The 26119-nt window shown below is 37.4% G+C and overlaps 1 protein-coding gene across 20 annotated transcripts in view; it reads right to left on the bottom strand.

Moving 5' to 3' along the window:
• Positions 1-5767: 5767 nt before the first annotated feature.
• Positions 5768-26119, bottom strand: part of CAPRIN2 (caprin family member 2) — a 45626-nt gene continuing 25274 nt past the window's right edge. For 5 of the 20 annotated variants that reach the window (XM_033222514.1, XM_033222515.1, XM_033222509.1 and 2 more), the window contains 11 exons: positions 25123-25800; positions 22166-22288; positions 20583-20664; positions 19472-19527; positions 17034-17138; positions 15300-15446; positions 12723-12891; positions 11164-11349; positions 9999-10099; positions 7790-7853; positions 5768-6691 (listed from right to left, as the gene is read on the bottom strand). In XM_033222514.1, coding sequence (XP_033078405.1) covers positions 6123-6691; positions 7790-7853; positions 9999-10099; positions 11164-11349; positions 12723-12891; positions 15300-15446; positions 17034-17138; positions 19472-19527; positions 20583-20664; positions 22166-22288; positions 25123-25800 — 2280 coding nt within the window. In that variant the 3' untranslated portion in view covers positions 5768-6122. Of the gene's footprint in view, positions 6736-7789; positions 7854-7966; positions 8011-9998; positions 10100-11163; positions 11350-12722; positions 12892-15299; positions 15447-17033; positions 17139-19470; positions 19528-20582; positions 20665-22165; positions 22289-25122; positions 25801-26119 lie in introns of all 20 variants that reach the window. The other 15 variants (XM_033222510.1, XM_033222528.1, XM_033222518.1 and 12 more) reach the window with 13 other exon arrangements.

Here is a 26119-nt window from a genome sequence, read left to right as displayed (position 1 = left end):
TTTGTAGGGCAAATTCCTAGCAGTGGAATTTCTGGGTCAAGTGTGTGTGTGTGTGTGTGTGTTTTCTGGGTCAAAAGTGTGTGTGTGTGTTTTACCTTAACAGTCATCACCAATTTACTCTCCAAAAATATACTTATTCCAAACTACAGCATGAATGCCCATTTCCCCACATGCTTGCCAAAGTATGTGCCTTAAAACCTTACATATGTTTACTGAAAATGTTTTCATGTATTAACTGCCTCTTCACATCCATTGCCCTTTTTTATTTATTGATTTCCTCCCACTGCAGGTGGCCATTTTGTCTTTTGACATTGATCTTTTCCTCCAATCAAAAGTCTTGTGGGAGTAAATTCTGTGTGTTTAATTTATCCTTATGGCCTCTGCGTTGTGTGTCCCACTTATAATGCTCTTCCATACCCCTACATTGGTGTTCCCTACCCTGACAAAAAATAATGCTATCATGAAGCCCCAAATGAGTAAGCCTTACCTTTTACATTCAAGCTTCCAGTCATCTTTTGGTGACCCATTCTTTTTTTTTTTTTTTTTCCTGTTTTTTCCCCTTCATTTTAATAAACACTTTAAAAAGTACAAAATATACTGTCTTTGGGGGGAAAACATTAGGTGCTTTTTTCTCTCCATCATACAGTTACATGAATCTCAATAACTTTGTTGTTTCTTCAACAAGAACATAAGCATGAAGGCCCCAGGAGGTTAGGAAAGGATGGTCAGTTCTCCCCTTCACCTAGACCTTGGGACCAACGAAGCATCACTGCTACGGATGGTGACCTGTGCTTGCCAAGTGAGGGCCAGAGGGGGCCATGGGCAGGCAGGAAGTCCTCCTATTTAGCTTTAATGATCAGTGTTCCATTGTGAGCCTTATAACTATGATGTTATTTTATGTATTTTAAAGGTAAAACAATTGTTAGCTAAGATGGGGTTCTGGACAGGGCCCCTCAGAGCTCCACCACACACCCACTATCCACTCATCCCCATCTCTCAAGATACACATAAATGATTTTGGCATACAGCAAGATGAAGGCTTGGAACTGTTTCGCTCTTAGCACCCTAATGTTTTGGAGCCAACTCTGCTCAACTCTTCCTGGACGATCTTCTGAATGTAGGTAAACTGAGGCAGTGGACAGGAAAATGTACTGAGCTTGGCCTGTCTTGAAACCTGAATTTGACCTGCTTTTCACCCCACACCCCACACCAGAGTTGGGGTCTCCAACTTTCTTGGACACCCTTCCAGGATGACCCCCAATAGGTGTGGGGTTGGTACTCCATTCTTAAACAGTCAGCCAATTATTACAAGATTCTGAGCAAACAGAACAATGCAGATAAGTGAATGGAATAGAAAAAGTGTAGTAAATGGACTACTTAGGGCAAAAAAAATCTTTTAAAAAACTATCCTTAATGAGAAAATAATGCAATCGTGAAACAAGAACAGAATACATACACAGTTGGCCCTCCATAGCCACAGGTCCCACATCCACAGATAGAAAATATTCGGAGAAACAAGATGCTTGCTTCTATACAGAACATGTACAAACCATTTTTTCTTGTCATGATTCCCTAAACAATCCAGTATAACAACTATTTACATAGCATTTACACAGCATTAGATATTATAAATAATCTAGAGATGATGTAAAGTATACAGGAGATGTGTGGAGGTTTTTGGCAAACACTACTCCCTTTTGTATCAGGGACTTAAGCATTTGCAGATTTTAGTATCTGTAGGGGTCCTGGAAACAATCCCCCATAGATGCTGAGGGACAACTGTATGTAATGAACATTCGGGTAACAGGTCTACTTAAGAGATTTTGAATGTTAATGAAAATTTAAAACTTCATAAAAAGGTAGGAAGATAAAGTCAAGGAAATCTCCCAATAAAAATCAGAAACAAGAGAAAAGAAAGTTAAAGAAGTGATCCAAAAATCTAGTTTTTGAATAGTAACACTTTCAGACAGACAGCAGGAAAAGTGTGATGAAAATTAAATGAATAATTAAAGAAGAGACTTGCTCTCGGTGAAATGGACATACCTGAGGTGTCTGAATATTTGAATGTCATTCATCTTTGTAGTCCCAGAGTCAGATACAAATCAGATAACCCAAATATTTGAAAGACTAATCATTACCAAAGTTTGGGGTCTTTGAAATAAAATGAATAAAGGAATAATGCTTGAGAAACAATTAGTGAGGCTAAGTCCTCTTAGTATTAATATTGAATACAAATATTTTATAAGCTAGCCTTCAGTATCTTGCACTGGTAGCAAGTGAGCTGTACCTGGAAGCTGTCACCACTTGCCCAAAAGCTGAAAAATGAGAAACAAGCTACTGTGGCCTAATCAAAACGTGGTCAGTAAGAACACCCCTGATATAGAGTAGCAAATAGAGCAACTAGAGAGCTAAATTTTTCATCAAAATTATTTGTATTTGGCAGAGAAGTGATACAGATAAACGTTTTATTTTCTTTGAGACAGGGTCTCACTCTGCCGCCCAGGCTGGCGTGCAATGGCACAATTACAGCTCACTGCAGCCTCAACGCCCAGGCTCAGGTGATTCTCCCACCTCAGCCTCCTGAGTAGCTGGGACTACAGGGGCATGACACCACACCCAGCTTATTTCTTGTATCTTTTTGTAGAGACCAGGCTTCACCATGTTGCCCAGGTTAGTCTAACTCCTGCGCTAAAGTGATCCACCCACCTCGGACTCCCAAAGTGCTATGATTACAGGGATAAGCCACCATACCTGTGTATATGCTAACAATTGTTTCACCTTTAAAATACATAAAACATCATCATAGTTATAAGGCTCACAATGGAACACTGATCATTAAAGCTAAAGAATTTAACTGTGCAAACAGGAAAGATTAAGAGTATAAAAACACAGTATGTGATGTCATAGGATTGTAAAAATAAAGCTATTATGGAATTGAGAAAGGTAAACAGAAAAATGGGATGGTTGACAGATAACTAGTACAGGAAACAAGTAAGCAAACCTCTCCAAAAACATCCTGCTTTAAATGCCTGCATTTACTCAAATCATTTTCGAGGAGGTTAAAAGTCAGCGGCTTACAACTTTGGATGTAGGGAGGAGATATCACTTAATAAAGGACTAAAAAACTTTAAAGAAAAAACTCTGAGGAGAATCGAGTAAACAGGAAACTTATTTTACCTCCCTCATCTCTGCTTTTAGTAAAACAACTAAGTATTTGTATATTCAGATACTTATATGGAATAATTATATGGAATATCTCTCCATGTCAGACATATCTACAATAAGATCTTCCCAGCAAAATAGAAGTTCTTTCCACCAGGTCCACAAATGGACTTTAGGTATCTCTGGATTCCTACTCTATCTCTTACAAATGTATGTAAATTCTGTGTATGTGCACATCTTTCTGTAAAGACCTCTTTTAGTAATAGCTTCCAGAACTAGCTTCAAAAAGTTATACTGCTTCACAATGAAATATCTTATCCATTCATTAAGTCAAAATATGTCTAGTTCATTATCTTTATACCTAGCCAAGTAACATTTCAAATACTCTCCTATAATATGACTCTTATCATAGGGGGATACCCTAAGTGATGAATCTCTTGATGTTGGACACTTACCTTAAAAATAATATAAAGAGTTGCCCAAAATATTTTAAATAAACATTGTGTGTATAAGAAAAAGACTACGCTGAAGGCCTTAATGCAGTAGGAAAATCATCACTACAGAAAGGCCCTACTGAACTTATCACCGGCTGTTCTTAAACATCACGTTTCCCCCTCCATCATTCAATCATATTACCACTTTTCTATATGCTTTTTAGTTGTGTTGTGGACACAAAAGCCATGAGCTAATTTTTTTTTACCTGGAATACTATTATCCCTACCCTACAAAGTTCCTACCATAAGCTGAAAAAGTTATGTGAGGTACTGAATCAAATCACATCTTGTATATTGAGAACACTATACTAGTATTTAACACCATGGAGGGATAAACATGGCTTCAGGGTGTAACTGCTGAACCCACACCCAGCTCAAAAATATTAACTGTAATAAACGTAATGCTCTTATACCATTTTCCTGAGATTACTCAACACCTCAAAGAGGAGGACCAGAACAATTATTGTAGGAGTTCAGACAGGGTGGTGGGAGAAATTATAAGAGGAAATTAGAGAAAGAAGCAAACCTTGTTGGAAGGCCAGGTTTTGCAAAAGCTTCAAAAGAAAATTTGGCTGAAGGCAGCTGAATTCTCTTAAAAAATTAGGTTAGATAACAAGGGCATGTAAAGGAATTGGTCTAGATTAGTTTACTTAGGCCTCGGAACCTGGCCTTTAATCATTTGCGCACAGGACTGCTCTCTTGGTGGGCAGGGGAGGGGAGCGGGCATGCTAATTACCCAAAAGTGTGTTGACTCAAAGCCTTTGTCATTAAATCTGTACTAAATAAATACAAGCAATGCCAGCTTATCGGGGCTTCACTCTCGCTGGACTCTCTCGTCAGTGGTGCCGAGCAGTGAAGTCCTCTATTCGTGCTGTCAGGCAAAATACCTGTGTCAGCATACATTTTTTCATCCGTTGTTCAGCCAGGGTTTGTGGGTCAGACCCGGCAAATTATTTTCTGCCTCAGCAGATTACTTGCTTTAGTTGATGTGTAATAACGACCTTCTCCAACCCTTAATATAGTCCTGAAAATGCAACCAAAATGCTCACTTTAAAAAAATAGATACATATTTTTTTTGAGACAGAGTCTTGCTCAGTCACCCAGGCTGGAGTGCAGTGGCATAATCTCGGCTCACTGCAACCTCCCCCTCCCAGGCTCAAGACATTCTCCTGCCTCAACCTCCCGAGTAGCTGGGATTACAGGAGCCCGCCATCACGCCTGGCTAATTTTTGTATTTCTAGTAGAGACAGGGTTTCACCATGTTGGCCAGGCTGGTCTTGAACTCCTGACCTCAGGTGATCTGCCCACCTCAGCCTCCCAAAGTGCTGGGATTACAGGTGTGAGCCACCGCGCCCAGCCAAAAATTAAACTGAGAAACAAAAAACTTATTACTGAAGAGGACATACAAGCTTTAAGTGTGAGAAAGTATTATATGGCTAGAATGAACACTAAACTTTACTGCATTTCTTAAATGTGTATGTGCCAGGCACTATGTTAAGTCTTTTAGATATATTCTTAAACTTCACAGCTGTCCTGATGGTAATCTACCATTCACATTTTACATCTGAGAAACAGTATTTAAAAGAGAGAGCGAGAGATCCATCTTAGAGGTAACATAACTTCTCTAAGATTAGCTACTAAGTGGCAAAATCAGGACTCTGAAAGACAGCATTGCCTGACCACAGAGCCTCTGCTTTTTAATGTCTTAGCATTTTGCTTGCTCAAATTAAATTGAGAATCCACTAGAAAGTGTAAGTCGTATTGATGGTGGGCCAGTAGTATTTCCTGTGTATCTCCTATTGTATATTACTACACATGTAGTAGCTACCAAAAGATTCTAACTAAAGGAAACCCATGCCCTACTGCAAAATAGAATAGCTTCAAGAAGAATGCATGATTTGGCCCATGGAAAACAGATCAAATGTTTTGATGAATGGCATGCATAATATCAGAGAAAAGTAACCCTGGAAGGAACTGTTATCTATGTCTTATTTTAAAAGAATAGCAGGAGCCCATGAAGAAATAACCATTCAAGAGTTATCAGTGATGAATATTAAAAAGCAGATATTTTACCTCTCAACTAAATGTTTAATCAAACAGGAACACTGAAGGTGCATGTAACTTTTTTTTATTGAGGCACAACAAGGCATTGTAACTTGCCTGGACTTGAGGCAGTCAGTTTAGTAAGCTGAACGTTAATACAGCTAAGGATTAAGTGCAAACAATATACATTCACAGCTTGACTAGCGAGGCTACATCACAATTTATAAAGTGCCAGATTAGTGCTAATTGTCATTCAGCTTGATTTTTCACCTTAGGAAGGAAAACAAAAAAGTAAGGACCTCCTCCTTCCTCTAGGAACAAAAACATTTTCCTAAACCAATCAGTCATGAAGGCAAGGACTACTTTTCCTTCAATCCCACTAATTAGAACACCATCCTTTTACTGTCAATACTGTACTGACTTTCAATCTTGATAAAGAAGATAGCCTGAAAACGTAGAATATTTCCAGCTACTTCCATAAATTGCTCCCCTGTGCAGACGTAACCATATCTGGTCTCCCTGGAACAGCTGAAGAATTGCATGATTGCTAGCAGTTTCATGGTCTGGAGCACCATCATTGGCATAGGCTGATACCAAGACCTCTTCATTCTTCATGAGGTTGACATACAGTGGCACATTCACTGCCAGCTTTAGCATGTGAAAAATGAAAACGTAAGTGCCATTCACTGGGCAATTAAATCTACCAAGCTGAAGATCAAAAGTTTCTCCTAAGTTGTTCAGAAGAAGATCAAACACAATAGGTTGGTCTAAAGTTCCAGGGGCCAGATTAGAGGTTCTGGCTGCTGAGAAGGCAACTCGCATCTGCTGAGGCAGGGGGTAGACGTGTACTGGCAGTATGGTGGCTGCTGGATTTGTCACTGGCACATCCACAGGGGTCATGCTACGGGAGTCGCCTTGTCCAGAGTCACCACTGTTAAAGGTTTCGTTGTCTCTTTCTGGGCTGCTCACCTGAGAAGAATCACTCCACCCTGCTGTTTTATTAGCAACAGTGAGTTTCTCATAATGAAGCAGTTAGCTTTGAACACAATATTTAACATTAGTCGGCTACTGAAACAGACAAAGATACATTTTACAGTAAATTCCAAAACAAAAGCAATATATAGCTAGATTATACTTTTTTAGATTTTTCTGGCAATAGGTTTTTACAATACTCTTCTAAAGCCAGAAAGGTCCAAGATAATCTTGTCTAATTGATCCTTCTTAAAGATTAAGAAAATGTGGCCCCCAAAAGGCTAGATAACTTAGCAAAGTCTAAAACTCAGATCTGAACACTTTTTACTTCATCTTCCTCCTATAATTCTTAATTTCTCAGAGATCATTCTACAAAGCAGCTAATGTAGAAGGTCTCAAGAAAATGGAGACTACATAAAAGAACCAGTTTTTAGAACTACTAGCCACTAGCCATTCAGAGATAGACTGATATGGAACTAAGTCCCATGATGAATGCTTGGTTTTTTTTGTTCCCAAGTCATACACTTTTAATGTTTTAAATGCCATACAAAAACACTGCTCAGACTAAGGTAAAGGCAAACTGAATACTCGCTATTTTTTTCAGAAGGAAAAGATTGCTTTCCTGTGACAAAGTTACTCTTCAATGATTTTTTTTCTCCCGTAAACAAACTTTCAATAGTTCCTTCACATTTTAAAAAGTGTTATAAGTATGCTGCTTTTGTTTCAAGTCACGGTGTCTTAATTGTTGCTTATTTGAATCTATTAATGCAGTGACATTAAAGTAGAAGTACCCATTATTACAAAAACCACCATCCTGAATCATCATATGAAAATATTTGAAATCAGCATAGTGAATATATAAGATTAAATATGCTCTAGTGTCAAGTAGATTTTTTTAAAACACCCACCCTTTTAATTCAATTTGCAATTGGTTTCCATAGCCTATCTAGTAGTCTAATATCTCCCTTAGTACTTTAGTACTACATTCAAGCAAATTGAAAACCTCAACTACACAAATGCTAAAAAGCAATGCGCTTTGGGAAGAACTTGGTAGAGGATGCAGAAAGAACTAGAGACATGTTTTGGGTAAAAAAAACTATTCAGCTAATTACTCTTACCTCTGGAATTTGCTCGTGGACCACCAGATGTCCCTCCTCGCTTATAACACTGCTGGAAATTATCCTAAAGTGAACATATAATATTTATCTTGGCATTAAAAATGCAGGACTATAATTGGTTATTACACAGGACTACTGGCTGGCAAATCTGTAAGATTAGTCCCTTTAGTTCTTTACCTGGCCTTCCCCAGCAACCAAAGAGGCTCAGATGTTTCCAAACACTAAGAAAAACAAAGCAAGGGCAACAGTGGCATTACTTGCTTCATCTGTTAATTAATCTGACCAATTAGATCTGTTAATAAATGAAAAACAATAAAGCACTTGGAGAATACTATGTAAAAGATACAATGCTGAGTAATGAGAGAAATTTTTACATGTGGCATGGTCCTCTGTCCCTCATCTCAGTATAAAAGGACATCATCATAAAGCAAGAACACAGATTTTTCTCAACCTTGCTCTATTTATACACCAAACTGGGAAGACTAATACCAACTATGTTGGGATTTGGGAATTTTTTTTTAAGAAATTGATAAAAAAGTATATTGTATAAATATATTTAGTGCCTAGAAATATAATCCAATATATTAAGAAAAAATGTTCCAGGGGCAGTACTTCAAACAAACTCAAGTATGAAGGAAGCCAAACTTCATACAACTCATGAAAAGAATAATTAGTGGTGTAATTATTATATGCAATAAAAAATTGAAACAGGACAAGAAGGTATACGGTAAAAATAATAAAGCCTCTTACTCCATACTCCCAGTCCCCCCTCTGCAATAGCAACTAGCATTATCAATTTCTTGTTCCTCAGGAAGAAATGTAAAAGAGCACACAAAATACTGTCATAGTGGTATTAAGAAGAGACAGTTCTTTTACTTAAGTCTATATTAATCAACATCCTCCCCTCACATACATTCCATGAGGATCACGTAATAACATCTAGTATTTGTATGACTGATACACACACCTGGCTCTGTAGTGCTAAGCACTTAGGTGCTTTAGTTCATTTAATTCTCAGAATATCTCATGGAGAAAACCTCACTACCCCTCAGTGTTAGATGAAAAACTAACAGATGAGGAACTAGAGCTCAAAAAGTTTCACTAACATATCTAAGGTCACGTGGCAAGAGAAGTGATAAATGAGGGGTCAGACCCAAGGCATTTAGATTCCAAGGTGTTTTTCTTTTTTTTGAGACGGAGTCTTGCTCTTCTTGCCCAGGGTGGAGTGCAATGGCGCTATCTCTGCTCACTACAACCTCTACCTCCCAGGTTCAAGCAATTCTCCTGCCTCAGCCTCTCAAGTAGCTGGGATTACAGGTGTGTGCCACCACGTCCGGCTAATTTTGTATTTTTAGTAGAGATGGGGTTTCACCATGTTGGTCAGGCTGGTCTCAAACTCCTGACCTCAAGTGATCCACCCGCCTCGGCTTCCCAAAGTGCTGGGATCACAGGCGTGAGTCACCACGCCTGGCCTTCACCCTTTTCAATACTGCCTCTGTGTGGACATCCATCCTACCCCATGTAACTGTAAACTCCAAGGATAGGTATTTTATATATTACCAACAGAACTCAGTATGATACCATACACATACTCAAAGGCTTGTAAAACTTCAAAACTGAATATGCTGATGTATTATAGATTCAAATCCGTAAGTTCCCAAGGTTTGTTAAAGTGGAATTTCTAACATACTCTTGAGTCTTTTATCATATGTAGTAAAGAAAATATGCTGGGTTCTTCAAATAAGAGCAAACAACAAAAATCTTACGAAAAAAGGCTTTGCTACATTTGCTATTTAGGCAAGTTAAGTCAAAGGCAATGTAGTAAACTTAAAATTATGGGCTCTGGAGTAAGAAAGTCACGTTCTAATCTTAGTTTACCATTTCCTTGATGAGTGACCTTAGATAAGTTATTTAACCTCTGAACCAGTTTCTCCTCTAAGGTGGAAGAGCAAATGGATTAATGCAAACAACATGATTAATAATGTCCTTAACACCTTCTAAGTTCCACATAACAAGCAGCTATCATTTATCTTTCTTGGGTAATTGGAAAAAGCTTCCAACTCAACTCTTCTCCATAGGACTTACAAGTAGTTTTAAAACTAAGAGTGCACTTTTAGAAAACAAATTATGACTCTGCTATATACTTCAATCACCAGCTTAACATCAACAACTGTACCATTATTCAACTATGACAACTATTCTCACTTACCCTTTGGGAATAAGGTGATCCAGAATACTCTCTAGCTTGGAACTGCAGCTGGCTATAATTTCCATTGGAAATTGAAGGGAGTCCTCTATAAGTATCAAAACCTAATAAATAAACAAACTTACATAAGATTATGTACAAAATCATATTAAACTTTTAAACAGTCTAATTCTATATTGCTTTAAAAGTTAAATTGATTGTATAATGCCATCATTAGAATTATACCCTCTTTAAGCAAACTACTAATATTGCTTCCACAGTAAAACATACATTTATATGTGATGTCTTCAAATAAGCCAGGTTTATAAATTTACTACTGCTAAAATGCAGGTTGGGGTTGGGAAAGCGTGGTGGTAGGGCAGTTAGCTACTTAGGGCCTCTGTCAAGGGTTGTTTTCTTGTTGTTTGCTTTTTTATAGGCAGTGCCTCACTCTGTTACTCAGGCTGGAGCATAGTAGTGAGATCACAGCTCACTGTAACCTCAAACTCTTGGACTCAAGCATTCTTCCCAGTTCAGCCTCCCAAGTAGCTGGGACTACAAGTGCACATCACCATGCCCAGCTAATTTTTAAAAATTCTTTGTAGAGATGGGGTCTCACTGTGTTGCCCAGGCTGGTCGCAAACTCCTGGCCTCAATGATCCTCCTACCTCGGCACCCCAAAGTCATGGGATGACAGGCGTGAGCCACTGCACCCAGCCTATCTAGAGTATTTTGTTAATAATAAGTAGTGACTAGGATACTTGGAATCATAACAAAAGTTTAAGAGAGTATCATTATTCTAGTCTCAAATTCTATATTCTTTGTGACATAATCTAACAAATAACTAGATAATGGGCATTTCGTAAATATGATACACTTTTAGCAGAATTAAGTCAACAAAAGAAAAACATCACTCAAATATGAAAATTCATCCTCTGTAAAACAATACGGTGAAAGCTTCCACTTCAGTAAGTCACAAAATCAATCTGCTTTTCATACAGAAAATTAGCTCCTCTGTTATGGAGAATAGGTATATTAAAAATACTTTATTATTCACAAACAGGAAATTCTCTACTACATTGTAAATGACAAAAGGTTAGGTAAAAGCAAGGTTAGGTAAAAATGGTTTGAGTCAAGTAAACACACAGACAAAATAATTCAGTATAATTAAATTTTATTCAGGGCATACCTTTATAACCACCAGGGGACCGATAGGAATTGGTTATTAATCTCCCACCACGAGTACATCCTCTAACGGATCCCCGGCTATTGACAAATGGCTGAGTAGGTCTGGGAAATACATTCGTCTGTGCTGGGTAAAAGGCAAGGCTACCATTGCTTACTTGAATAGTTCCATCAGGATGATAATTTGCTGCTTAAGAAAAACGGTTTTGGAGTCCAAGAGTTAAATGGTAATAGTCTTTATACTTAAAAGCCAATATATATCAAAATCATTAATACAATTTGCTCCCTTTAAAAACAAATAGGAGATATATATTCATATATACAATTCATCTACATGATTCAAATACATAATTCATATATAATGGAATATTACTCAGCCTAAAAAAGGAAGAAAATTTTGACCCATGCTACAACACGAATGAACCCTTAAGACATGCCAAGTAAAATAAGCTAGTTTCAAAAGCACAAATATTGTATACCACTTATATGAGGTACCTAAAGCAGTCATTTTCAGAATCAGAAAGTAGAATGGTGGTTGCCAGGGGCTAGGGGGAGAGGAGGAGGAGGAGTTAGTATTAAATGATTACAAAGTTTCAGTTGGGGGAAGATGAAAAGTTCTGGAGGTGCACAGTGGTAATAATTACACAACAATTTGGTTGTACTTAATGCCACAGAATATCTATATAGTTAAAAATGATTAAAATGGTAATTTTTATGTATATTTTATGACAATTTTTAAAAAGCAGGCTAAATACTCTGGATGAGGGAGTAAAAGAAAATGGATTCTAATTAATACTGTATCTGAGAAGGCACATGACAAAAATATCATTTACGTAAGTCACCTGCCCTGTCTTTCAACAGTAGAGGGGAGAAGAGAATTGGGTCATCTGTGCCTAGGTCCCAGAATTTATATTACCACCTCTTCATCACTTGATTAGCCAAGTACTCAGAATGCTCAATTCATTTGCTCCGACTTCAGTTAAAAAACTCAATAGGGATCTGAAATACCAATATGAAAAATCTACAAGTGCTTCTAAAATTTAAATTAAGAAATGAGTACAAAGTTACCTATTCATGATTTAGAACAGCATGAAAGATCAAAATAGTCTCCCATCTCTAAGCAAACTGTACAATGAGCATACTAAGTCATATCTTCACAGTCTTCAATCTTTTGTTATAAGATAAAAAGAAAAGGACAGATAACCATCTGTGTTAAAAGGGTTAACAGAATGGTTTCAAAACCTTCATACAAGCAGCCAGATAGTGCCCATCTACCTCAATCACTGTCTGTGGTAATCAAAGCAAATAGATTTGAAAATACAAACCCACTTCAAGGTTAAATCAGTCTTGTAAGTTCTATCTCTACAAAAATTAAAATTAATAGGTAAACTCAACACAGGAAAGGGCATTAGGTTTTTCTCAACACTGGAGGAACATGTGAAGAAATAATGCTTACTAGTCAGGAAAATACTTCTAAAGTGTCACTACAGACTTGCTAGACTTGCTTTCCATTCAATTGGCTGTCCATCTATGTCTTCCAAATATCATATGCAAAAATCTTACCAGTCTCTTGAGAAGGGACAGTTTGTTCTACATGTATAGATGGCAGTTGGCACTGGGGTGGTGTTTGTGTACTTGCTGTGGTAAAACTTTGATTGTAGCCAGGTGAATAAGAGGATTCTTTTATTTCTTGTTCTTTCCGTGGAGGCAGAGGTGCATTAACATTAAATACCTTAAAAGACAAGGACACGCTGAGTCATTTGGGAAGTTTCAAAGAAAATTCTTAAGGGTGGTATCCAGAAAAATCGTACATTCAAAAACTTCTATTTTGCAGGCAAAGGACTTGAATAGACATCTCTCCAAAGAATATAAATGGCAAATAAGCACATGAAAACATGCTCATCATCATTAGGGAAATGTAAATCCAAACCATAATGCAATACAAACTTTATACCCATTAGGAGGGCTATTATCAAAAAGACAGAAAATAAGTGTTGGCAAGGATGCGGAGGAACTGGAACCCTCACGCATTGCCAGTGGGAATGCAAAATGGCGCAGCCACCCTGTGGAAAACAGTATGCTGCCTCCTCAAAAAATATAGAATTAACATATGATCCACTAATTCCATCTCTAGGTATAGACCCCAAATAATTGAAAGCAGGACTCAAACAGATATTTATACACCTATGTTCATAGCAGCATTATTCAGAACAATAGCCAAAAGGTACAAACAACTCAACTTCCCAACAGATGAATGAATAAGCGAAATGAAGTACATACATAAAATGGATTATTCAGCCATATAAAAATGAAATTCTGATACACTCTATAACGTGAATGAACTCTGAAAACATTCTGCAAAGTGCAGTAAGCCAGATACAAGAGGAAAAATGTTGTAGGATACCACTTATATGAGGTAGAATAGGTAAATTCATAGAAACGAAGTAGAATAGAGATTAGCAGAGCTGTGGAGGGGGTTACAAATAAATAGAAATTATTGTTTAATGGATACTGAGTTTCTGTTTGTAATAATGACAAAGTTCTAAAAGTAGTGATGATGATTGCACATTATGAATGTACTATTATAATACCACTGAATTGTATACTTTAAAAAGGTTAAAATGGTAAATATTGTTACACATACTTTACCACAGTAAAAAACACAACAAAAAAACACTCCTACTTGATTCCTGACAGAATTTACACGTAAGAGCAAAAGTTAATCTTCCTGCTACTATGCTATCATAATAATGCTTACTGAGAATAAAAGCTATAAGGGAAAGGGGTCTTTTTTCAAAAACTAAAGATGAACGAAATATTTCACCGTTTACTGAATCTTTACCATGTGGCAAGCAATGATCTGTCCTTCTATGACTCTCTAGCTCCCTGATTCTGCTCCATTTTTCCTTATGTCACACAGCACCTAATATACAGGTATCTGTCTCCCCAGCCCTCCTACCTCCATAATAAAATGTTAAGTTTCCTGAGCATATTTTACTTTTTTTCACTGCTACAACCTCAGTGATTAAGAACAGTGCCTGGTTTTGTAACTATTCTTTAATCAATAAATGAGTAAGAACCAATGTGTACTGGGTAGGATTCAAACAGACAGATAAAACAGATTGGCATGAGCAAAAGGTATTGTGATAAGAATATATAAGGCAAGCCCAGAGGACCAGTGTGGCAGGTATACCAGACTTGAAAAGGTACTGAATTTCAGAGGACTAAATTTCATTCTGTAATGGAACACTGCTTGCTTTTAATTAGACAAAAGTAAAGGTAAAACCAATGTGGCTATCCTGTGCAGGATGAACTGACAGGAAAAGAGTGAAAGCAAGAAAACTATTCTGTCTAGAAATAAGATATTCTAAGTGATAAGGTGAGTGAATTCAACTGTCTGGACTCACCAGCCAATCTCCCCGGGTGATGCCTGCTTTCCATGCTACTCTACTGGCCCCACTACCACCATCAAAGTGCTTGGAGTGGGACACTAAGCACCAACAGGAAGGGTTCTTATTGGCTCACTAAGGCTTTCTTCCCCCCGAAGAACTGTTTTAGACTAGTCTGTGTTTACAGAATAAACATACCAAACTAGCTGTAATATTATTTAAAAAAAAAAAAAAAAGGCTTAACTACAATTTGTAGAAAAATACATAACTCAAAACACCACACAAATCTGAACAAATCTCCAAAAACCATCTTGAGATCAGGATAAAATAAAATGAAAGTTTCAGCAATGACAGAACACCCACGTATGTGTCCGGTATTTCAGGTTACTGATGTTAGGGAATAACACTAGTACTGATATTAGTAATGGTTAGTATTATTAAGCTGTTGCTAGAAATTCTGTTTCTCACCCACACATTGTGTTTGTTTAATATGGGTCCTCGACTTTGCCTGCTACTAATTCTGAAAGAGGGAATAATGTTCTGATAAAACACCTATTTAAAATTCTAGAGCCTGCGGATTTCCTACTCTTCTACCACAACAGCATTGTTATTGGCCAAATATAATTCTACGAACGCAAATAAATTTTTAAAAAGGCAAACTTTTCACATAGTACCCAATAATTATGTAAGAGAAACAATGGCTTTTAACAGGAATAATGAACTGCAATCATCATTCATGTTTCATACTCACTGTCTGCATGGCTTGAAAGGGTGCTGTGTTAATGGTTACTGAACTACTACTTGCTGGAGGTGACTGGAGGCCCTGTTCAGAGCCCTTTGCCATGGGAGGATTTGGAGAAGCTAGTGAAGATGGTTGCTTGCCTGGGGGAATTGCTGCCTGGGGAGGAGAAATGCAGCATCAGCCAATCACCTGCCATATAACAAGCAGTTAACTTACTCTAAAACCCAAACTAGCATAAGTCAGCAAGTTCTTTAGGATGACATTTGGACACAGGAATGCAAAATAATAGCTTTTGCTTACAACTTCAAATCTCAGTTGCTGAGGATGCATACCAGTATTTGCTTTGCACAGCTTGCTGACTAAGTGAAAGAGTCTTACCAATAATCAGTCTAACAGATGAGGGGCTGAACTTTTTTTATGCACCTCGTTCTTTTCAAACCCTGAAATGGTAATTTCCGGTTAAGAACCTAATATTATTCAAAATTTATACATCAGAATTGGATTTAAGAAAAAACTTGGGTTAGTTGTTTAGTGTTAATTTTTCTCTATTCTAAAGACTTATTAGTGGGTTTCTAAGTCAGCTACCTAAAACAGAAAACAACTCTGATCCGATTTAAGTAATCCTTACCTAAGGAAGCCCCAAGTTCTTGACGTAACAGATTATAAATCCAAAGGCTTTAAAAAATACCAAAAACCAATCTCAACTAGACTGTGAGGCAGACAGCTATGAGTTACTTGGTAACAATCACTTCTTCCTCTTCTTAAAATGAGGAATGAGTTAATTTAAATTCAGATCAAGTCAGCACCATAAAAACTAAGGATTATCTATATTTTCTTATATTCTATAATGAATACATATTCTTGCATAATAGTTAACAAAAAATACCTGATAGTCGCTAAATTACCCCTCAAAATTCATCCTACTATGTCCATCTTAAGAATTTACTCAAACTTAGTAAAAACTGTAACTTAGAATTGAAATTGAAAGCACAAACATAATACCGTTAAAATGCCTTTTTTTTTTTTTTTTTGAGACAGTGTCTCACTTTGTCACCCAGGCTAAAGTGCAGTGGCACACAATCTCTGCAAACTCCGCCTCCCAGCCTCCCAGGTTCAAGCAATTCTCCGGCCTCAGCCTCCTGAGTACCTGAGACTAGAGGCACGCGCCACCGTGCACAGCTAATTTTTGTATTTTTAGGAGAGACGGGGCTTCACCATGTTGGCCAGGCTGGTCTTGAACTCCTGACCTCAAGTGATCCACCTGCCTTGGCCTCTCAAAGCGCTGGGATTGCAGGCGTGAGCCACTGCACCTGACCCAAAATATTTTTGACAAAGTTAGCCAAAATCAGATTGTAACTCATTCCAACTCAGTAAGTGCTAATATTAAAAATATAAAGTTATTGAGCTTTCAGTTATACAAATAAGAAACTTTTCTCCTAAAAGTCCTCCAGTGTAAATATAGTGAGAAATTTGACTTAATGCTACCTACACTTTTCATTACTTTAGATTAAAAATTGGCATTTATTGCACTAGATAAGGCAATACCATATTAAATCTATTTATATGCCAAAGCCACAATAAAGTTATCTGTATACGTTCTAAGATCACAGTATCTATAGAAAGCAATACATTAATAAAGTATAAATGGTACATCATTCAACTAATCACGCCTGTAATTCATAAGATAAACTGGTTCTGCTATTCTTTAAGACACAAAAGAAATTAAGACAATTGGTCTTTTACCTCAGGAGTCTCTGAGGTCATAAACTCTGTTTCAGATCCAGAAGAAGCCTGATCGGTAGTAACCAAGCAAGCATTTGAGCTACAAGTAACTGGAGAAGAAGTAGCCTAGACACAGGAAAATACAAAACATTGTAAAAGGCACATTTTGTTCACTTTAGATTTCTTGGGCCCTGGCCTTCCTAATATGTTACTCTTACTGAACAGGCACATGTGTCAAGAAGCACTCTACTAAACACTTTACACATGTTAATATATTTAATCCTAATGGTAATCTGTGAGGTAGGTACTATTCGCATTTTATTGACAATGAAGCAGTGACAAAGAAAGGTTAAGAAATTTGCCCAAGATCACACTACAATTAAGTGGCAGAGCTGAGATTCAAACACAAGCAGCCTGCTACACTGCCTTTCCAGGCCTGGTCACCAAAACTACACATCTCATCCCATTTTCACTGATTCTTGGCCCTGCAGTAGATAGCATCCATGGGAAGGTGAGCTTTGGGCATATTTAACACTGTAGGCACAGCTCTGCCAAGGATCATAGTAACTATGCTTTCATGCTAAGTGCTATCAGCGTCCTAAAAAGGCAGGCTAAAGCATAAATAGAAAGAATAAGCTCTACATAAATCAGAATGGCACCAAAAATGCCAGTGAAAAATCAAAGCTGATAGCATATGTAAAATAAAAATTGGGAGAAAGTACATTAGGAACAAAAGTTGTGACAACTGTAACTAACAGAAAATGAAAAGAGTGGCTAGGAAAGAATTCTATCACGCAACAGGTATTCAAAAATAGCAGAGAGACACCCATAAAAATCTGGCAAGAGCAAGGTCTAAAGTTTCAGTGAATCCACTCCTTTTATCTAAATGCTTCTATGTGGTTCTGAGGACCCCAAGTAATAAAATAGGTGAACTGGAAACTAATGAAGGGTAACAAAACAGAGAAATTATGTTTCAGTGACCTTCTTGAAGGAGGCATTATGATATGTTGCTTTTTAGGAAGGAGACTGGGGATTAAGTTTCAAGATCTTATGGAAAAAAACATTGGAAATCCTTTAGAACATCTTATATTACCCAAATAAATAGGCCTAACTTAGATCTGGCCAAAATATTAGAACCATTATGAGATTAGAGTGTTTCTAAAACTAGGTCTTTCTTCTGGCTCTGTCATTAAAGTAATGAGACAAGTGCCCAAGAAAAGTAGAACTGGCTGTTGTGGGGAAATAACTAACTCTGTTGCCAAGTGAAGATTCACAGACGCTAAGTTAAGGCATCTTAGGCCACTTGATAGTTAATCTTAAAATGGCTTGAATTTCAGTTAAAAGGTTCATTTAATAACAAAGACATTTATATTAATATTTATTTAGAAGTGATGGCAGTTCCTGCTTCCAAATTAGTGCTTTTTAAGTAGACCAGTTGGAGGTGGGTTATTGGTAAATAAACATGATGTTTGAAACCAATGTTCCAAAAAATGGGAATGAAGATTCAACCAGTAAGTTTTTAAAAATATAGGTAACACCCTAGAAAATTCTGCTCTAACAGGTCTAAGGTCTTATCTAGAAATGTATACCTTATTAAAGTGACCAGGGGCTTCCGATGCAGCCATCCCACAGCCTCCACCAGAGAACTACTGAACTAGACCAGTGCTTTTCAAAAAATTTATTTGTCAATTGAAAGCCTTATGGAGAACCCTAAACAGCTGGAACAGATAAAATTTAACTGCTTTAGTAAAAGCAGTGAGTGAATTGGAGGAAAGTAGGAAAAACCTCAATATACCCTGCTCAATAAATACAGTTTGAAAATTAAGGCTGGGTGCAGCAGCTCACACCTGTAATCCCAGCACTTTGGGAGGCTGAGGTGCGTGGATCACGAGGTCAGGAGTTCAAGATCAGCCTGGCCAAGATGGTGAAACCCCATCTCTACTAAAAATACAAAAAAATTAGGCAGGTGTGGTGGTGGGCACCTGTAATCCTAGCTACTTGGGAGGCTGAGGCAGAGAACTGCTTGAACCCATGAGGCAGAAGTAGCAGTGAGCTGAGATCATGCCACTGCACTCCAGCCTGGGTGACAGAGCAAGACTCTGTTTCAATAAAAAAAATTTAAAAAAATAATAATTTCTTTCTTCAGACACTTTACTATGTTAATAAACTAAATGACTTAAGCTCAAGAGAACATAATATTCTTAGACAAGGTACCCTCTTACTTCTTCAGGCTTGCTCTCTCCTTACTGAAGTCAGCAAACCTGTATTAGATGTTTTCAGGATAGTCATCAGGGAATCATTTTAGGACAAGTTGTATTTAATCTACTAAACTAGATATGCTTAGAATACTTTCAGTAATTTCATTAGGTACATTAGAATCAGTAAGTCTGATTATTCTTTCCAAAGCAAGAGCTTCTTCCTTGAGTAATAAAGAATAAAAGATTAATTTGGAAAGTTACCTGTAATGGCTCTTGAAGAAAATCACTTTGACTGGACAGATTTTGTTCTTTAGATGCTGCAAGAAGTAAAACAAACAGTTAACTATTGAAGGAAGACAAAAGCTTATGCGTATCAACTAGGAGGAAACTAAAGCTTACACTTCACAAAAAAAGGCATTAGCTGGAAGGACTAGGTTTCAAGTTCATTATGCACTTTCTATTAAGAGTTTTAAAAAGAGAGAACTGTAGAAGAATAGAAAATACTAGTTCCATCGGTGACACAGAGTGATATTCTAAGGTTAAATGGGCAAAAATAGCATTTCAAGACTTCCAAAAGAAAGAACTAAGACATTAAAAAATAACTGATAATAGTGATCTGGAAGATAAGACCCGAGCTACCATGCATAGGAATTAACTGATAAACTTAAGTTTCACAAATTTCAAAGTCAATCTTATCTGGATCATCTGTTCAGTTTTCTTCTGATTATATATATTAATATACTTTTCAATTATATAGTTTGTTTCTTCTTGTTAATATTCATCACTTTTATTAATTACTCTCTATTTACTCTTACTTCACCCAGGAATTGCTGCACCAATCTTCAAGCTGGTGTATACTGCTCACTACAGCTGGACTAGCTTTATGTCACTCCTCTCTGGAGAAAAACAAATGTGGAGCAAAAACCCTAAGCTTTGAAGCATCGGGCCAGATTCTAACGTAGGCTCCTTTGTTAGTTACTGTGTTAATCACCGTTCTCCACTTCATTGTGGTAATCGCACCCGTAGTTAAGACCTAAAAGCCTCAACACTAGATTTAGAGTCCAAAGGAGTCAAGCAAGTTCTGGTCAGAATTCACTCCAACAACAACATAAATTACAAAAACAGCTATTGAGTATTTCCATTCACCCATCCAGAGCCTTTCTCCAAAAAGTGAAAACAAGTCAGTTAAGTACACTAATGTCCTAACGGTAATTTGCCCATGTATAACTGGTAACAGATGTATACAGTTAGAATAAATTAATATACCAACATATTAGGACATCTAAAATAAAATCATTTGAAAAGACGACAACAACAACAAACAGCTGTTAGCTCAAGACGTTTGCTCCAAGTCTTTAGAATGATTACATACCTACGGGGCTACCTGGAGTAGCTGAAGGCGGTTGTGACGATGGAATTGCACTTGAAGGTTTGTCAAAGTCCAGAACAGACTCCTAAAGATACAATTTTAAATAGAGTAGAAACAGAGATTACTCATGTAAAAGCTATTACCATTAAATTATTCATGATGTTGCCTATAGTCTATTAGATACAGATATCTAGCTAAAGCTATAGGTATCTGGCTAATCACTATCTCAAGATGCCAAAAATAGTCTCCATAGAAAAAGAAATTAAGAATTAAAATTAAAATCTAAAGTAACTGCCATACCTTAAGGCTGTGTAGAGTGCTAAACCCACAAGAGTAGGCTGTGCACAGTGGCTCACACCTGCAACCCCAGCACTTTGGGAGGCTTAGGTAGGAGGATTGCTTGAGCTCAGGAGTTCAAGACCAGCATGGGCACAAAGCGAGACCTTGCTGCTACTAAAAATTTTTAAAGAATTAGCTAGGCATGGTGGTATGTGCCTGTAGTCCCAGATGCTCAGGAGGCTGAGACAAGAGGATTGCTTGAGCCCAGTTCGAGGCTGCACTGAGCTTTGATCACACCACTGCACCCCAACCTCGGCCAGCAGAGTGAGACCCTGTCTTTAAACAAAACAAAACAAAACAAAAAAACTACAATAGTAAATCTAAGGACTAAGTTGGAGAAGAAATTCTTGACCTTACTAAGGTCCTACACATAGCCATCAATCCTAGTCTAATCAGAACCCCCATTTTTATTACACCCAACCAAAGAGCACCTATTTATCTCAACCATTTACTAGCTCATGCTGTTAAAACACTTCCATGATGAGAAATCACTCTCTTCTGCCTATCTCGGTTCTCCCAGAAAAGTTTCCAGTATTTTGCACACTTAAGCTACACATTTGCAGGGAGCATTTTAGTTCATCTTCAAGTAATCTGATGGTATAGGCAATTCCTACATTTTGCACATAAGTGTTAAAGGTCAATTAAACAGCTGGTAAGTAACAGAATTTAAACCCATGTCTATATTCAAAGCTCAGGATCTTTTACTAAACAAAAATACTTATTTGACTACTTTAGCCCTCAGTAATCTCATACTATTCTCAAATTCTGTGTATCTCACAACATAAACATATTGTATAACACAATTTATCATTTAACTGTTGATTTAACATAAATTTACAATCTTCTACAACTGGAATATAAATTCCTTGAAGGCATTGAATGTCTTATTTTCTATATCTATACTACAACGGTACCTAACAATACCAAGAATAGAGTAGGTTCTCACAGTTCTCAGTACTGATGATCTATAGCAGTAATGATACTTGTGCAAGTTAAGCTTTTCACATGCTTACTTCATTTTTTTTTGTTCTAACAAACTTAGGAAGTAGGAACAATAATCCTCATTTTTCAAATAAAGAAACTGAGGCAGAATCAAGTAATTTGCCTAAACTCTAGGCTAGGAGAGCTAGGAGGCAGCAGAGCCAGGACTTGACAGAATAATCAATGCCCTTAACAATAATTTCACTGTAATGTTTCCAATTAGAATCCCCATGAATATCATTTAAGATTTTGTAAATGACTCATACTTGCATAAAGTTACAAGTTCCTTGAATCTGGGTCATCAGATCCTGCAGTTTTTCTTTCCTCAATACTGGATCCTTCGGAAGGGTAGAGGAAGAACCTACAGGCTGATGCATAGGCTTAGGCACCTACAAGATAAACCCATAATGTGTAAGAGCGAAATTCAAATTCAAGAGCCTAGTCTAGGAAACAGCTTATCACTACATCTTAAAGGAAAAGAAAAAACAGCAATGTTCATTTATCACAGATAATTTTCTCATAAATACTGTTTCTAAATGAGCAAACTTTAAACAGATTTTTCCCCTTCACAATTTTCATGGAACTCTTTCTAAAACACAAAATTAAGATCCGGCCGGGCGCGGTGGCTCAAGCCTGTAATCCCAGCACTTTGGGAGGCCGAGACGGGTGGATCACGAGGTCAGGAGATCGAGACCATCCTGGCTAATACGGTGAAACCCTGTCTCTACTTAAAAATACAAAAAACTAGCCGGGCGACGAGGCAGGCGCCTGTAGTCCCAGCTACTCGGGAGGCTGAGGCAGGAGAATGGCGTAAACCCGGGAGGCGGAGCTTGCAGTGAGCTGAGATCAGGCCACTGCACTCCAGCCTGGGTGGCAGAGCAAGACTCCGTCTCAAAAAAAAAAAAAAAAAAAAAAAAAGATCCAACAGAACCTCCTTGTTAAGAGTGTTTTCATTATGGACACAAGTTACCATATGTCCTCTAGTATAAGACACCAATGACTATGAGACATACCAATGATTTTTTTTCCAGGGCAAAAATTACTACTACCACATTAAATATACATCCCATTTTTAAGACGTATCTGATTTCAGAAATCAAAATGTAAATACATATATAAATACATACATACACATACCCTAAAATTGAGGGGGATACACTATATTTTGTTATAAAGTAAGTACACTCTTGGGGGCTACTGATATTCATCCTAAATTGCTTAAAATTGCTACACATCCTGAATTAGACCAATTTACAGTTACTTTTTAAAGCTGTCAACATGCCAGTCTCCACTAGCTCCTCTTCTCCACCTTCTAATTTTCAAAGAAGATACACAGCTAAGTTTGTCAAAGGTACCAGATAAAATAGAGTTAAGAGACCGTAAGTGAATACATATGAGACTCTTTTAGGAGGAAGGTTTGAACATTAGCGATTAATTTCACGTTATCTAGTCTTTTGGCTTTGAACTCTATTCTGCATTTGACTGTACTTAGTCAATATTCTAGATGGCTCAGATTCCAAGAAAGACAGAAAAATACTGTATTACACACAGAAGTATCCTCTCCTCTCAGTAAATGAAAAACCCTGCAACTTCAATATAATGCTATCTGTGCCACAAAAGCAAATTAAATATGTTTTGACCTTTCCAAATATGCAACCCTGATTTTAAATGCAATTCATCAAATAGCATGATAATATTCTGGTATGGTAAAAGTTCTGCATTGCTATACCTACTGGAATTTTAAACCACGTTTTTAAAAGCAGCTTTATTGAGATATTTTAAGTTGGGTTTTAAAATATGTTTTTCAAAATAGTTATATTACAGTTATGGTTGTGCGACATTTGGTTAATAAAATAAAGCTGCTAATCTTCCGCAGGGTCAGGAAGAAGCTAAAATTAATATTAGCAACTTGAAAGGAGAAAGGAGAGCAAAACAGCCACATAACTCTAAAATTTTGTTTCCATAGCAGAATTAAGCCAAGGGTAATTTACTTATAAAATGCAATGCTTTGCTTTCCCCAAGCAAAATGTTTTTCACATTATTAGAGGGCCAATGGTTTATCAGAAAGCCTTTAGCTAAAATGGCACAAAAGTGCAAGGAAGACTACTCCACAGAAGATAAGAGATCAGTGGAAGCACAAGTTCATACATCTCAGCAAATGAGGTGGTAACAAGTTTACGTTATAAATAGTAGTAAATAAGTAATTTACAATAAAAGGCAACCCTAACATAGTACTATACCCAAGAATTATTCAATGTAAGTGTTATCTATCTGAAATAGGTTATTTATGCTTAAAAGAATGTGGCCTTATATTTTAACTGAATTTTGTACTCCAAAACCTAACTACAAAATATTTAATGCCAACACTCTTCCTACCTTTGGAAAAATTCTCATTTTGAAATGGAAATAGAGAACTAATTCAAATCCTTCCCCCAATACTGAAGTATCTGCAACCACCCTAAACCACCTTCATAAAGACCTGGGCTAAACTGAGTGACCATAAAGGAGTAGAAGAGAAGCAAGATAATATAGAAAAATAGAACTTGTCAGAAAAAGTTATTCATATAGCAGGTAAATGACAACAAATGAAATACAGTATCTCCCATCCTGTGACAAGCATTTACATTACTCACTTGTTCACACTATGGTCTTGTCTAAACTATCTACTATTTTCATATCATGTTATGTTGTTAAAATTTTGGCATTAAAACAACATTTTATAATTGCAGAAATTTCATCTCAGATTAGGTTCAAAGACAGACTAGATTAACTCCCAGTTTTCAAGGGAATATAATAAATCTACCCACTAAAGAGGGTGAAATATTTCATACATTAACTTCACATGGGTTTTGAAGAGAACTAAGGCTGGACGCAGTGGCTCACGCCTGTAATCTCAAGCACTTTGGGAGGGTGAGATGGGTGGATCACGAGATCAGGAGATACAGGCCATCCTGGCTAACAAGGTGAAACCCCGTCTCTACTAAAAATACAAAAAATTAGCCAGGCATGGTGGCATGCATCTGTAGTCCCAGCTACTCAGGAGGCTGAGGCAGGAGAATCGCCTGAACTCAGGAGGCGGAGGTTGTGCCACTGCACTCCAGTCGGGGTGACAGAGTGATTCTCCATCTCGAAAAAAAAAAAAGAGAGAGAACTAAAAAGTCATTACCACAACACCTTATTTATGCCTACACTGACAGAAGCAGAATGATACAGATCAACTCACATCTTTGGGTTCTGTGTTAAATTTCCTGGGCAGGAGCTGGTCATTTGGTATGAGGCTTGCTGTAGCTACTCCCCAGGACTTTGGAGAAATCTGTGACTGTGATGTTAAAGAGTGTTTCTGACTCTCAACATTATTTTCCCAGGATTTTGAAGTCTCTGGCTGTTTTGAATCCTGTTCTTCACACATGGGAGTGGTCCATGACTTGGTGGTGTTCTGTTCACTCTGCACGGAAGGTGTCCAAGACTTTGGAGTTTGCTTCTTTGGATCTTGTTCTTTCTGCAGCTGAGCCGGCCACAGCTTTGGTGTCTCCTGCTTCTTTTGTTCCTCTTGAACATATCCTGCTTTGGATTTAGGTGTTTCTTGCTTCCACTGGCTAGGAGATGGCTTGGATTTGGAGATCTCCTGCTTCTTCTGCTCTTCTGGCAGAGTAGACCTGAGTTTTGAGGTGTCTTGTTTCCTCTGTTCTAAGGAAACTGTAGGCTTGGATACCTCCTGGTGCTTACCAGGAGACTCCCAGGACTTAAAGGATTCCTGTTTCTTCTCTTGACCATCTGGTTCAGTAAGCATATCCCAACGTTTTGGGAGATTTGGTTTTCTAGCATAATCTGCTTCCCAAGGTTGCTCTTCGCCTTGTTTGTTTGAATAATCTACTTCTGTCATATAGCGTCTGTTAAGAAACTAGATAGAGAAACAATGCACTTAAGTCACAAAATTCATAGAAGACCTTGAAGGGAATATTCAACCCTATTACTATCGTTATGTCCATTGATCTAAGTTGCTGCACTAATATGAAATTTCTGTCCTTATTCTACTTGAAAAGACTTTCCTACTTCTCTTTCCTACTTTTCTGTCCATTCTTTTTTCCTCAATTAACAGAAATACAGACTTCGCTACTTCAAAAGTAGCAATTTCTGTTTGACTTGCCTAAGACTGGCAACAATTGTTTGATTCGGACTCTTCTACCAAGGCTGTTCTGCCTTTGCCAGCCTTAGGACCC

Source organism: Trachypithecus francoisi, unplaced genomic scaffold (genome assembly GCF_009764315.1).
Source record: "Trachypithecus francoisi isolate TF-2019V2 unplaced genomic scaffold, Tfra_2.0 Lachesis_group11, whole genome shotgun sequence".
NCBI classification, from domain to species: domain Eukaryota; kingdom Metazoa; phylum Chordata; class Mammalia; order Primates; family Cercopithecidae; genus Trachypithecus; species Trachypithecus francoisi.
The sequence above is the reverse complement of the archived record's forward strand: the minus strand, read 5'-3'. Positions and strand labels throughout refer to the sequence as shown.